General features: G+C 33.4%; 1 protein-coding gene across 1 annotated transcript; it reads left to right on the forward strand.

Annotated features, from left to right (window-relative positions):
- Positions 1–217: 217 nt before the first annotated feature.
- Positions 218–12,799, forward strand: LOC113804638 (succinate-semialdehyde dehydrogenase, mitochondrial; the record flags this gene model as incomplete). The annotated part of the gene is given in 11 exon segments (XM_070119498.1): positions 218–352; positions 550–648; positions 913–1,083; positions 1,322–1,405; positions 3,869–4,013; positions 4,493–4,588; positions 4,989–5,152; positions 7,932–8,090; positions 9,133–9,302; positions 9,607–9,694; positions 9,931–12,799. Coding segments are annotated over 11 exon segments (1,491 nt in total), but the record flags the coding sequence as incomplete, so codon positions are not given.
- Between the last annotated feature and the right edge of the window lie 2,201 nt (positions 12,800–15,000).

The following is a 15,000-nucleotide window of genomic DNA, read 5'->3' on the forward strand; positions in this document are numbered from 1 at the left end:
TTTAACATGTATAGAATTTATGTATAATCTATTCATAATGTATGTGTATTATATCATTTTATATTGTAATGTGTTATATATTTCATTAAGTTATATGTATATTATATTTTATCTGTTAGGTATTTTAATTTTTATCGTGTACTGTTGGGTTTGTTGAGTAGGTAATAAAGTTTGTTAGTAATGTTATATGTTTTATCATGTAATATCTTCTTTGTAGAACATGTCGGAAATGCTCAAAGGCCATGGACTGCGCTATGCTTCCTTCCTACACCAAAAGGGTTACATTGGAGGCCAGTGGGTCTCAGCTGCCAGTGGGAAGACTTTTGAAGTTACAAATCCGAGCAATGGCAAAGTAAGGAGTCTAATTTCCGTATGGTTTGACTGATTGATTAGATTATTAACTAGTTAATTGATTATATAGCCTGTTGTATGAAAGAAAAATTATTATTTGCCAATATATTTACTTTTTGCATTTTAATTTCCTTAACATATCTTTTTGGTACTTTGTTTATGAACTTTTCATAAGTATTAACATCAACAAAATTACAGGTGATTGCAAGTGTCCCAGACATGGATGAACATGATGCGCAAATGGCCATTGATGCTGCCTATGATGCCTTCCAGACTTGGAGGAGAACCACGGCCAAGGTAGCTCTGAGGTTTTTCTATCATTGTTTTTTATTTCTTTAAAAGCTTACCTAAGCCTGTTCACATATAAATATCCAACAACTAATGCTTTAGTTAGGTTATTCTTTGTAGGTGTATCCATGTAATTAATTTAGATATGTGGTACATGCAAAACAAGTTAGATCAAGTAAATAACAAAAAAGTTGAAATGGATGAGTAAGGTGAGTGTGAGTGTTTGACGGTGTGTGTAATACAGTCATGAACTTGATTTATAAATTTCTCTAGGAACGTGCCATTCTTCTACGTAAATGGTACAGTCTGATGGAAGAGCATAAGGAGGACTTGGCAATCCTAATGACAGCAGAAGCAGGAAAGCCTCTCGTCGAGTCCCGTGGTGAAATCACTTATGGAAGCTCATTCCTCGAGTGGTTTGCAGAAGAGGCTAGACGCATACATGTAAGCTTCTTCTTTTCTTTTTGTTTTGATAGTCACTAGGTTTTAGTGGATCTTCAGTAGTTCAAAAAAACTGAAGGACACTTAAGCTTATCTTGCTTTTATCCTCATGCTTTTCTTTTTTGTTTATTATAAATGTATTGAATCTATGCATTTCAATCTTGAATTTTTCATTTATGCTTTTTCCCACATTATTTTTAATTCTCATTTCCTTATCACTTTGGAATTTGTTCATTTTCAGGGTGAGGTAGTTCAGAGTCCAGCACCCAGCAAGGAGATGATTTTCCTCCGTGAACCTATTGGTGTTGTGTCCATGATTACACCAGTGAGTATATCCAGTTTTAGTAAATATGCTCACTTTCATTAGGTATACATAGTGTTAATATTAGATTAGCTATAGTGCACCCAATTTCAGGAAAGAATACACTAGGAGTTCACACTAGACTTTGGGATACTATGCTTTGCCATGACTTTAGAATATCAGCTAATGCTTAATGGCTATGTTTATATATGTCGGGTATTTTTTAAATTCATATACAATATCTTTCATTGCTTTACACCAGTTTTCTCAAGAGAGTTGCCAGTTGTTTGTTCATGAGACTGGGCAGAAGATAGTGACAGCAAATTTTGCAAGGATGTAGAGTTTCAGAATAATCAATATCGCTATGCATCACTAAGCATGTCCAGTTCCAAGAAATTTATTTAGTATCAGTAAATAACATTGAATCATTGCTGCTGGACAATCACATGCATGTATGTAAGATCTGTTCATTTTTATCCTCTAAATGTTAGTGCATCTTCAGAAAAGCTTATAAGAACTGAGGGACACTTCAGCTTATCTTGCTTTCATCTGTATGTTTGTCACTGTTAATTATAAAGTCATTGAATCTGAGTATTTTGATTTTTAATTTTTACTTCTGTACTACTACTACTACTGTATTAGGAGCCTTACATGTACTGTAGGAGCTAAGTAGTAGGCCTAAGTGACCTCACCAGGTATCCTCTTTCCTTAAAGATTTTTGGAAAACTTTTTTTATGTTGCCATTGATATTATTATTATTATTATTGACCTTATGATTACTATTATGTTATTAACAATACTAATAAGAATAAAATATGAAAATAAGGATCTTTCCAAAAATCCAGGAAATGAGTAAAATGAGATATGCAGAACTAGTAATTGACTTCTTGGTGGTAAAGCACTTGTATAGCCATCTATGATTAAAGACAATAAAACAAAAACAAAAACAAAACAAAACAAAATACATGGTATGCATTCTTGCCACCCTGGTTAAGTATGGTTGGTCACTGTAAGTTTCAGAAAGTGTGATTAGTTTTTAGTAAAGTTCATTATGTTTATTCACTTTCAGTATTTAAGCATAATCAGTATAAGTAAATGTATGCAAATGCACTAGAGTTGAGATATCAATATTTGCAAACTCTGGTAAATTTGTTTTGTATAGGTGGTTTGTAAGGTATCTGTTACTTCTGTGATGAAATTCACTGGAATAGAAGGATCTTTGTAGTATATATTAATTAGTTGGCATTTCATTGAGAGATAGAGAAATATTGAAGGTCTGTCTTGATTTCTTTTCTGATAATGATGTACTTAAAAGGTTTCTCATCTGATACCTGGGAAATCAGGTAAAATAAGAATTCACATTAAAACATTCATACAGACGAACTCAGTGCAGACACAGACACACACATGCAGCAGTTAACCTTGCTTTGTGAACTTTTCAGCTTGTAGAGTGAACATTGATTTTAGTACGGTAAATTCCATTAGATAAGTTTTGATTTAGAATGGTTCTCAAAATTTGTTAAAAATTGATCAGACGAGAGAGTAAGATGATAAGGTAGGTGTAATCTTCCAGATGAGGTCATAAAATTGTAAGATGATTTGTCTAGTGTGTTATCTCAAAACTTTCAAGGTTGCAATATACAAAAAGATAGCATACATGCATGCATGTGAAGGAGCGAGTGAGTGAGTGTGTGAGTGAGTGTGTGAATGAGTGTGTGAATGAGTGTGTGAATGTGTGAGTGAATGTGTGAGTGAATGTGTGAGTGAGTGTGTGAGTGAGTGTGTGAGTGAGTGAGTGTGTGAGTGAGTGAGTGTGTGAGTGAGTGAGTGTGTGAGTGAGTGAGTGAGTGAGTGTGTGAGTGAGTGAGTGTGTGAGTGAGTGAGTGTGTGAGTGAGTGAGTGTGTGAGTGAGTGAGTGTGTGAGTGAGTGAGTGAGTGAGTGTGTGAGTGAGTGAGTGTGTGAGTGAGTGAGTGAATGAGTGAGTGTGTGTGTGTGTGTGTGAGTGAGTGAGTGAGTGAGTGAGTGAGTGAGTGAGTGAGTGAGTGAGTGAGTGAGTGAGTGAGTGAGTGAGTGAGTGAGTGAGTGAGTGAGTGAGTGAGTGAGTGAGTGAGTGAGTGAGTGTGTGTGTGTGTGTGTGTGTGTGTGTGTGTGTGTGTGTGTGTGCGTGCGTGCGAGAGAGGGAGAGAGGGAGAGAGGGAGAGAGGGAGAGAGGGAGAGAGGGAGAGAGGGAGAGAGGGAGAGAGGGAGAGAGGGAGAGAGGGAGAGAAGGAGAGAAGGAGAGAAGGAGAGAAGGAGAGAAGGAGAGAAGGAGAGAAGGAGAGAAGGAGAGAAGGAGAGAAGGAGAGAAGGAGAGAAGGAGAGAAGGAGAGAAGGAGAGAAGGAGAGAAGGAGAGAAGGAGAGAAGGAGAGAAGGAGAGAAGGAGAGAAGGAGAGAGGGAGAGAGGGAGAGAGAAAATAATTTGAATAATTTTGTTTCTGTATTGTAGTGGAACTTCCCGAATGCCATGATTACACGCAAAGCAGGAGCTGCCCTGGCTGCAGGATGCACGTGTGTCATTAAACCGGCAGAAGACACCCCATTCTCAGCACTTGCAGCTGTGGACCTTGCTGAAAAGGCTGGGATTCCTCCAGGTCTGTTGTGTGCTTTGAAAGCATTAATTTGCTCAGTGAATGTTTTTTTTTTAATGGATTCTCTATAGTGGACATCTATTTTGTGTGAATTCTATAATGTGGAGAGAGAATTGTTCAGGAATGTCTGCTGCTGTTATTCTTGTTTTTCTCTTTCATTAAAATCTTGTAAACATCCATTCAACTTTAAGATTTTGCGAGAATTGATATTATAAAACAAAAAGTGAAAAGTGAAAATTTTATTTAAAATGTATCATCATCATTGGAAAATATGTCTTCCCAAATTGATGAAAGCAGATATGTAATGAAATGACATGAAGTAAGAAATAAAGATAAAAAGGAGTATTTTCCCGTTAATGATGATGATAAAAGGAATATTTTCCCGTTAATGATGATGATAAAAGGAATATTTTCCCTTGAATGATATTGATAAAAGGAATATTTTCCCCAGATGTTGTTTAGTTAATAATGCAATCTTTCAGGTGTTGTAAATGTGGTGACAGCATCAAGGCCAAACACACCAGCTGTAGGGGAGATTCTATGCACAAGCCCAAAAGTAGCAGGCATGTCCTTCACAGGTGAGAATATAAAGCTTTCATTTAATATTTGTGATGGATAATTCATTTTTAAAACAGAATCTTGTCTCTTTTCATTGACAATTGTGGGTTGAGCTGTATTTTATGCATTATTTTTAGGAAGATTAGAGGCATTTGTAGTTTCAAAAGTGTTAATTTTACCTCTACGTTACCCCCATTGAAATTCTATCACATTTTGAATAATTACTGAACTCAATTGCCTAAGAGCATGTAGTGTGCACTGAAAAAATTATGTCATTATTGAGTTTATACAAGCCAGAAGATACACTAGGGATGTGCTTTGTGTCACACGCATATCAGCATCTAAAACTGTAGTTTTAAATATTTGTATGACAATAAGCTATTTTTTGAGATTTATTATTCATTCTGATTTCCATTTCAGGATCAACTGTAGTAGGGCAGTTATTGTACAAGCTCTGTTCAACGGGCATCAAGAGGATTGGACTGGAGTTAGGAGGAAATGCCCCTTTCATTGTCTTCAATGGGGCTAATTTGAAATCAGCTGTTGAAGGACTAATGGTTGCAAAGTTCAGGAATGCAGGACAGGCAAGTACAGTGAAAAAGGGGAAATGCAGAGTGCACGTGATACAAAGTATGTAATACAAAGTATAATTTCACTTTAGAAGTGTGGAATAGATTTGGAGTGTCTAGAATGCAGGTCTATCAAAAGATGGATTATAGACTGTCTGTGAATCAAATTCTATCTGAGTCTTTGGAAACCCTAGTAGCGGCTCTCGATGCATTTAGCAATGAAGCAAAGCCCCTGGGTCTAGAGGTCTCCTGGACCAAGACCAAGGTCCAGGAATTTGGGGACTTGATAGGAGAACCTGTTCAGTCGGTACGTGCTTGCGGCGAGGACATTGAAGTCACAGAGAGCTTTACATACCTTGGTAGTGTAGTTCATAACTCTGGGCTGTCAGACCATGAAGTCAGCAGACGGATTGGCCTGGCAGCAGGGGTCATGAACTCTCTCAACAAGAGTATTTGGAGATGTCGGTACCTGTGCAGAAGGACCAAGCTTCGGGTTTTCAAGGCCCTGATAATGCCAGTTTTGCTATACGGTAGCGAAACCTGGACATTGTCCTGTGCCTTGGAGGCTCGTCTTGAAGCCTTTTGCAATAGGTCCTTGCGCCAGATCATGGGGTACTGTTGGCGGGACCATGTGTCCAACCAACGGTTGCACCGTGAGACTGGCACAAGCCCTGTTATCTGCACAATCCGTGATCGCCAACTCAGGCTATACGGCCACCTGGCTCGCTTTCCTCAGGATGATCCTGCCCATCAGGTCGTCTCTATTCGAGACAACCCTGGGTGGAGGAGGCCTGTGGGACGACCGAGGAAGTCATGGCTTGGGCAGATCGACCAAACCTGCCGTGAAGAACTAGAGATGGGCCGAGTCCCTGCCTGGCGTCTAGCCATGAGGGATCCTCGTAGGTGGAAGCGAAGGGTGGATGCGGCTATGCGCCCCCGTCGGCGTCAGCCCCCATGATGATGATGATGTGAATCAAAAATAGTTTGAATTCTTTTGATTGCTTAGAAATTAGTTGGGAGATGCTCTGAATTTGAAGGGGGAGGTGAGTAAGAAATTGTTAAGTAATTTGGAATGGATTAGTTATGCAAAAAATGTCTTGTCATGGGAAATTGTTGCAGAGTGTCAAGTGATGGGATGTCACATGAGTGCACAAAGCACTTAGAGTGAGTTTGACTCTGTGGGACCACACAAAGGGGCTCATTTGTGAGCCCCTTTGGATTTTCACTGTCTAAAGTTTTCCACCTGTTAACCATGCCAAGGAGAGGGCTTTCTTGAGGGAGCAGGAACATATCCCTGGTGGTGTGGGATGGGTTACTGAAACTTGGATAATACTAAAATATGAAAAATATCACAAATAACACAATGCTACTTATTGCTACTTTTATTGCAATGTTATTACAAGGAGTGTAAACTACCTAGAGAGATTATATGAATTCTGACCAATGAAATTAGTATTATCATCATGATACTGCATAAGTTAAGGGGAGGCAAGGAGTTCATATAAGCTAGGCCACACACTCATGAGGTTCATCACTCAAGGAAGCCTAATGCATGGATTTTAGTCCACACACATGCTGCGAGGCACCCAGATCTAACAGGCTAAGAATATAATTCATACGCATGTAATTATAAAATGCCAAAAGTAAGATAAAAGTTATTTACTATTTTATATATTGAAAAATTTCTGCTACATTAACATCTAAGGTCATTAACAGTATATTCCTAGGGTGAAGCTTGAGGATGAATCCCCTGGGTAAGGAAGTTTCTTTGGTTCATAAGGCGAAGTTTATAGATTCCCAGAATGGATATAGTTAAAACAAAATAATTTGTCAGACATCAAAGGTCATATAGCATTATGATAAAGTATTGTGGCAAAAAGAGTAAAATGAGTTAATGATTAGGACAAAGTGTATGAGATGTCTAAGGTTGTAGAGTGCTGTAGGTGGTATGTTAGTGAAAATGGTACAGAGGGAAGAGCAGACAGAGTATGAAGGCCGTTCAGGACTGAAAAAATTCCAGTCTTTCATCTTTTCAGCAAAGCTCTGGACAGAAGAAGGAGATGAAGACATGGAAAAGGAAAGCAGGAGAAAAAAAGACCATGCAAAATTAGTTGAGGCAAGGGCTGAGGTCCAAGGTAGGGGTGATCCCCTACGTTGGACCTTAGTCTCCTTCTCCTAAGCCCCCCACCACTGCAATGAGCAAGGGAGTTGGGGGAAATTATTTATTGATAAACAATGATGACTGATGTTAATTTTACATCATAACTTTTTGTTTGTCTAAAATTTCCACGTTATTTCCAATTTCCAAGTTATTTCAGTTTTACTCCTGGGCATTGCAGTTACATTATTATTATACCTGTGATATTAACAGTCATATTAACAGTCAGGATATGGAATACTGGATACTACTTATTAGATATGGATGTAATAACTATATTATGCATTAATTTTCTGTCTCCATCTGTTTCTTGATCAAATGTTTATCTTTGTAGGATACTTCACACTTATTTATCTTGTCTATTATGATCTAAAGATACATCCCTTGAATCTTACATGCTTTAGACAGTATTACCGTTATTTTAACTTACATTTGGCAAAGGAAAATTGTTTTGGGATATTTTGAGTGATCCATTGATAATATTGTCTTAGAAGTTACCTTGTGGACTGTGATATTGCTGTGTCTTTTCTTGATGCAGAGTCTGTCACCATGGTCCAGAACATTTTGAATTAGTTTCCATATACTGTGCATCCCTGGCCCAAACATACAGTTCAGAAACTATTTTACTCTTTACAGGCTTGCATCAGTGCAAACAGGATCTTGGTTCAGTCTGGAGTCTATGATCAGTTCCTGGAGCAGCTTAAGGAGGCTGTGAGCAAGCAACTGGTTGTAGGGGATGGATTTGACAAGGGAGTTAATCAGGGACCTATCATTAACCAAAGTCAGCTGAATAAGGTTAGTTTTTCCTCTTTCACAGTCATGGGAGAATTGGTGCTGTGAGATTCTCTCTCAACACCAACTCTCTTGGTATACTCAGTATTGTGGCATTTCCACTTTCATTGAGTTTTTCTACATGTTAGCCATTTTTCTCTTTCCTTTTCAGACTTCTGTAAAAGATTGATTTTAGGAGTAATGACTTGTGTTTCAACTTTATAAAGTTGCCTTTATGATTTGGCATTATTTTGGTTGCAAATTTTGCATCTGGAGACTATTATATAAAGTTTCACATAGTGTGTAAAATCCATCAGTGCTGTTAATTATAAGTAAAAGTAATCATCACAGAAAGAACATAGGAAAAGAAATATTAAAATAATTTCAGTATTAAACATTAGTTTTAGCTACTATTTATTTCATGCAACACTTTCACTTGAATGTTGCTAGAATAAATGCCATGAATGCAATTGATTGTGTGGAGAAATTCTTACCATTTTTATAATTCCCATATAATATCACTTAAAGTAAGGGATTGCAAAGCCATGTAATAGCTCCATCACTTAAACTAAGTGATTACAATGCCATGTGCGTGCATCACCTGTTACTAGAAGTAAGGTGCAATGCCGTAAAAGCATTTCCTACACCATCCTTTGACTAGAACAAAGTAAATGCTGTGCCACAAAACAGTTTTCAGCACCATCCTTTAACAAGAACATACTGTTATTTTCAGCACCATCCTTGTACTAGGACAGAGTAGTTGTAGTGCTGCCAAACCATTTTCAGCACCTTGCTTTCACTAGAAAATCAAACTGTTTTCAGTGCCATCCTTTTATTAAGATATACAAGTAGTTACAGTGCTCTGTAATACTCTCTAGTGCCATCTTTTTGTAGAACATGGAACTATTTTTACATCCTCTAACTAGTATAGAGTAGTTGTAGTACCCTAGAACTGCATTTAAGCATTCATTCCTTTACTAGGAGATAAGCCTGTTTAAAGCACTTTGTAGGACAAAGTAGCTACAGTGTTGTAGAATAAGCTTCAATGGCATCCTCTCACTCTCAGGTCAGTGCCATTGTCAAGGACTCAGTTGCTGCTGGAGCTCACTTGGTGACTGGAGGGAACCCTCACAAACTGGGGGGTCTGTTCTACGAGCCAACCATCCTGACTGAGGTCACAGAGGATATGCCTTGCTTCAAGGAGGAAATCTTTGGCCCAGTTGTGGCTGTTAGGAAGTGAGGATTGTCTTTTTATTAATCCATTTTCAGAAATGTTATGCTTGAATGGTAAAATGCTCTGGCATGTTGAAATATTGAAAGGAAATGCATTACACCAAAAAAGCTTATTAGATGAGGCAGTCATCTTTTATTTGTAATAGAATTATGGTAATTTCATTAAAAGTTTGGTTGTATTTTGATGGGTGGTATCTGTATTTTGTAAAAAGTAATTTTATGTGCTGAAAATGATACATTGGTATGCATAACTACCATAGGAGATTCATTTAGAAAATCCTCAGTAATGTTCTTTTACATTTTACAGATTTGAGACTGAAGAAGAGGCTTTGCAGATTGCCAATAACTCTGACCGTGGTTTGGCTGCTTATTTCTACAGCCAAGATGTTTCACAGGTAATTTGTTCCAGAGAATAGACATTTAAATGTATACAAGTACTTATAAAAGTCTGTTGGAGATAATTGTTTGAATCTTTTATGTTATATTTAATTATCTTGAAAAAGAAAAGTAAAATATAAGCTGAATCTCATTTGCAGATAGTAAATATTAGAGACATAAAAACTTGTAGAAATAGGTCATACATGGATATATTTTTATCAAAGCCTATTAATTTACATGGGCCTTCCCACAGGTATGGCGAGTGGCTAGGAGATTGGAAACAGGTATGATTGGCATTAATGAGGGCCTAATCTCTGCTACAGAAGGTGCATTTGGAGGTGTGAAACAGTCAGGAATTGGAAGAGAGGGTTCCAGGCATGGTATTGATGATTACACAAATATTAAGTACATTTGTATAGGAGGTATTCATTAAATGCTTGGCATATTGTGGCTGGTATAGGTCAGGGCAGCTTATTTTGAACTAAAAATACTGACATGTTTTTTCAGTATCTGTATTTAAGCTGATATTTACAATGAGTTATAAAATTACGTAAACTGATATGACAATGGTGTTGAAAATTATGTCTTTCTCTTAGATGTATATTATTGAAATGATGAATATACTTTTAGTAGATAGACATTACTAATTTGGTATTATATTGAGTGTGAAGATCTACCAAATGGATTTGGTATAAAATGATTATATAATGTTCCCTAATGATTGATATAAAAGTTAATCTATGTGGTATGGATGCACTAAGCTAGGGCAAATTGAAGATGATAGTCTTGCAGAGGACAAAAAGTTGAAGACATTCATACAAGAAATAATCTGCAGACTTGAATGTCATGCTACAAATAAAGGAAAAGGTTGCGGAAAGTGCCACTCACAGTCTAAGTTCACTCAGTGCTCCCGAGTTTCAGCTCTATCTTGATATACATAACAAGATGAACACAAAATTTCTTGTGGTGCACACTGGTCAACATATATTATTGAATGGATTTTGTGACGTGAAGTTGGGGACTTTGTAATTGTATTTAGAATTACCAATGTAAATGCACTAGGAATATTTAATATTGATCCTACATTAGGAGTACTGTAATAAAAAGGATCCAAAATTTGGGTGATGAGAAATGGAAATTTTATCAGCCATTATTATATGGCTTTTTTATATTGCACTTTCTGATAAGTGTATCCATCTATGTCTATGTTTCTGTATCATTCTGTCAGTATCTTTTTGTCTATTGGTCCATCTATCATTTTTTTTACCTTATTATTAATTGTAAAAGTAATTCATAAAATGAATTTCTGAGCAAAATAAAATGTTGAAACCGCAGCAGTATTCTGTGAAATTAGTAACACTGCCAGTGATGATAATAATTGTATGTTTTTGATAAGATTTATGGCAACATTGTCAAATGATTAAATGCCTTTTTGACATGGATTTTTGCTACCTTTTCATGGTAAGATTTTACTGTACTATTGGAAAGAAATTATCTCTTATATATAATTGAAGTTAAGATAATCACTCCAGATAGATTGATAATTAGAAATAATTATGAAGTGGATGAAAAATATCAAATTGCACCTTTGCACTTTACTCTAGATTGCAAATCAGTGGCACAAGTAAGCAAGATCTTTGGCTTTCAGGAGCTTTAGAGAGAGTACAGTCTCATAATTGCTAAGAAAATAGTTAAAAATATATATATATTTACCAGATGCTTTTTATATTTATTCCATAGTATTTTTTTTTTTTAATGTCATTATAACATGTGTTAACTTTTTGTTTTGATTTGTTCCTTTTGTGTTCCTGCCTTGCCTGTCAGTGGTATGTTTAGACAAGTTATGTGTCAGTTGCAGGGCATTCCCTTATTGCAATCATGGGCATCGTATTAAGTAGAATTCATGTATATTTGTTGGCTGCATAATGTAGAACAGCTAAACAGGATATATTCCAAATATACTGGGATTATACCAATTTGCATGAAATACAATTTTTTGTAGTAAGAATAAGTATGTTGTATATATGCTTAGGTTTATTTAGTCCATACTCTTGGTATAACAGGAAGAAAATTACAAAAATGTATACGTATTATTTTTGTGTCTTTACTTTATGTTTTTTTGAAGCAATGTTCCAGGGAAAGAAAGGAAATAAAAGTTGATTTTATTTCATCTGCATTGTTGCCGAATTTGCTAATGACACAGTACTTTGAAAGAAATGCATATATAATGATATTTTTATTAGTAAGATCTTGGGGAATACTTCTCAAGGTTGCAATATATTTTCTATATTATAGCAAAGAAGTAACTCAAAATTGTAATCATTTTGAAAAATTTAAGACTGTTACTTTAAACTATTTGTAAAATAGAAAATCATAAATTACTATTACACTATCCTATTTGAATATGAGTTTTTCTGGCTATATGGGGGTTACACTTTCATCATTTACAAAGCACAAAAATGTTCAGGTTCAATATCAGTGAGGCTCTTAACAGTATACAATTATACACACCACAATATTATATGTTAAAGGAAATTAAGAAAGTGAAGTATTTCTATCAACCTGTCTTCATATCAAGCATTTATAACCTTGAAATAAAGAGTCCTCAATATTGACTTGTAAATGATCAGGGAATTAATAGTCATGCATATGGTTTTATTTTTTAATATTATTTTTAAAGATATTTTTATGTACTACACAGTGCCAATTTTTTTTCCTTCTTAGTCCAAATTAACAGATCATAATGAAGGAAATGAATATTGTATAACTATAAAAGTAAAAAAAAGAAAATTCCTTGATGGTTTATAAACTAATCAATAGCGACATTAAACAAGACATATCACAATCTGTACACAGAAATGTTCCTTAGTTCAACACTTGATTTGTTGTGTTATTGTACAAACATACACATTTTATTGTAACCTTTATTTTTACATACTGTCTGGTTCGGTGTTTGCAAGGGTCTTCCATTGATGTTTATTGTTATTTGCTATATGATGGGTTGTGTACTCATGGAAACTAAAATCCTTCATATGTAACAAAGCTGTGGTGTTACTGTCAGGTGTTGTGCTGTATTTTTTGTTGTCCCTTGTAAATTTGTTAATTAAACTGGAGATTTACCTTTCATAACTTTTAACAACCTTTTTGAAAGCTAAATGTTTATTCATTTTTTTTATGTTTACTTGATCAAAAAAGAAAAAAAAATCACAAACAACTATAAAGAATAAAAAATGTTTAGTGTTGACGCAGAAGATAAAGTTCAAACATTGCTCTATCCATAACCTAACTTCCAACCAGTTTTGCTATGGAAATGGAATGTAATCTTTGATGATAAATAATTGAGAAATGACCAATTATCTCCAATCATAACTCTTATAAAGTGTAATAAATGACCTTGTTCCATGTCTGCTAGGTACTAGTGTTGTTTTTAGAAGTCCCATATGTAAAAATGAGAATTAGGTTAATTTTGAAAAGATGAGATAAAATATGAAAGAAAATCAATATCTTGTCGGTCGTCATTTGATAATTTTTGATTTTAATAAAGTTGCAATGAGTTATTGCAGTTCTACTCTTAGCTGATATGTAAATGGAATATCTCAAGTAGTTCTTGTATTGGGGGTATCTGACGTCAGATACTAGATATAGGTGGACATGGTTCATTTTGACGTATATATGAAAATGAAAATTAACGGATATCAATGGAATTATTAAATGATTAAGTTACATCTGTTTTGTGGTTATTTTTATCATATAAACCTTTCTTGAACAAGTATTGTGAATATATCTTTGGGCTGAGAATGATGAATTTTTCTGTCAGACTTTTGACATGGCTAACAATATTAATTTTTTCTATCCGACTTTAACAATAACAATAATAATAATAATAATAATAATAATAATAATAATAATAATAATATTAATAATAATAATAATAATAATAATAATAATAATAATAATAATAATAATAATAATAACAATGATAATAGTAATAATAGTAATGATAATAATAATGATAATAATAATAATAATAATAATAATAATAATAATAATAATAATAATAATAATTATTGAAATGATAATAATAATAATGATAACAATAATAATAAAAATAATAATAATAACAACAATAATGATAATAATAATGGTCATACAACAACTACTAATACTAGCAATAATGACGATGATAATATCAATGATGATAATGATAATAATTATAATAATAATAATAATAACGACAATGATAATAATAATAACAACGATAATAATGATAATAAAAATAAATGTAATAAAAAAATATTGGGAGTAAAAAGAATAACAAAAATAATAAAATGATGATGATAGTAATAGTAATGATAATGAAAATATTAATAATGATAATAATGATAATTATAATGATGATGATGATGACGATGATGATGATAGCAACGACAACAACAATAATGATAATAATAATAATAAAAGTAGTAATAATAATAATAATAACAATGATAATGATAACAATGATAATGATAATAATAATGATAATAATAATAATAACAAAAACAACAACAATAATAATAATAATAATAATAATGATAATCATAATAACAATAATATCAATGATAACAATAATAATAATAATGATGATGATAATAATGATAACAATACTTCTAATATTGATAAAAATGATAATAATAACAACAATAATAATAATGGTAATGATAATGATAGTGATAATAATAATAATAATGATAATAATAATGATAATAATGGTAATGATAATGATAGTGATAATAATAATAATAATAATAATAGAAATACTACTACTACTACTACTACTACTACTACTACTACTAATAATAATAATGATAATAATAATAATAATAATAATAATAATAATAATAATAATAATAATAATAATAATAATAATAATAATAATAATAATAATAATAATAATAATAACAACAATTATGATGATGATGATAATAATAGTACTAATGATAACAAGACAAATAATCATAACAATAAGAAAATGAGAATAATGAAATGATAACAAATAATTTGAATAATAATAACAACAGCATTAATAATAATGAAAGTACTGATAATAATAATGATAACAATAACATTGATGATAATAATAGAAATGATGGTGATGATGATAAGTAATAATGTATTGATAAGAATTATGATAATAACAACATTGTTAATAACTGACAACAACAATAATGATAATAATGGTAATAATAATATTAATAACAATAACAATAATAATAGTAATGATAATGATAATAATAAAAATAACAATAACAACGACAACAACAACAATGATAACAATAACAAC

Source organism: Penaeus vannamei, unplaced genomic scaffold (genome assembly GCF_042767895.1).
Source record: "Penaeus vannamei isolate JL-2024 unplaced genomic scaffold, ASM4276789v1 unanchor280, whole genome shotgun sequence".
Classification (NCBI taxonomy): Eukaryota; Metazoa; Arthropoda; class Malacostraca; order Decapoda; family Penaeidae; genus Penaeus; species Penaeus vannamei.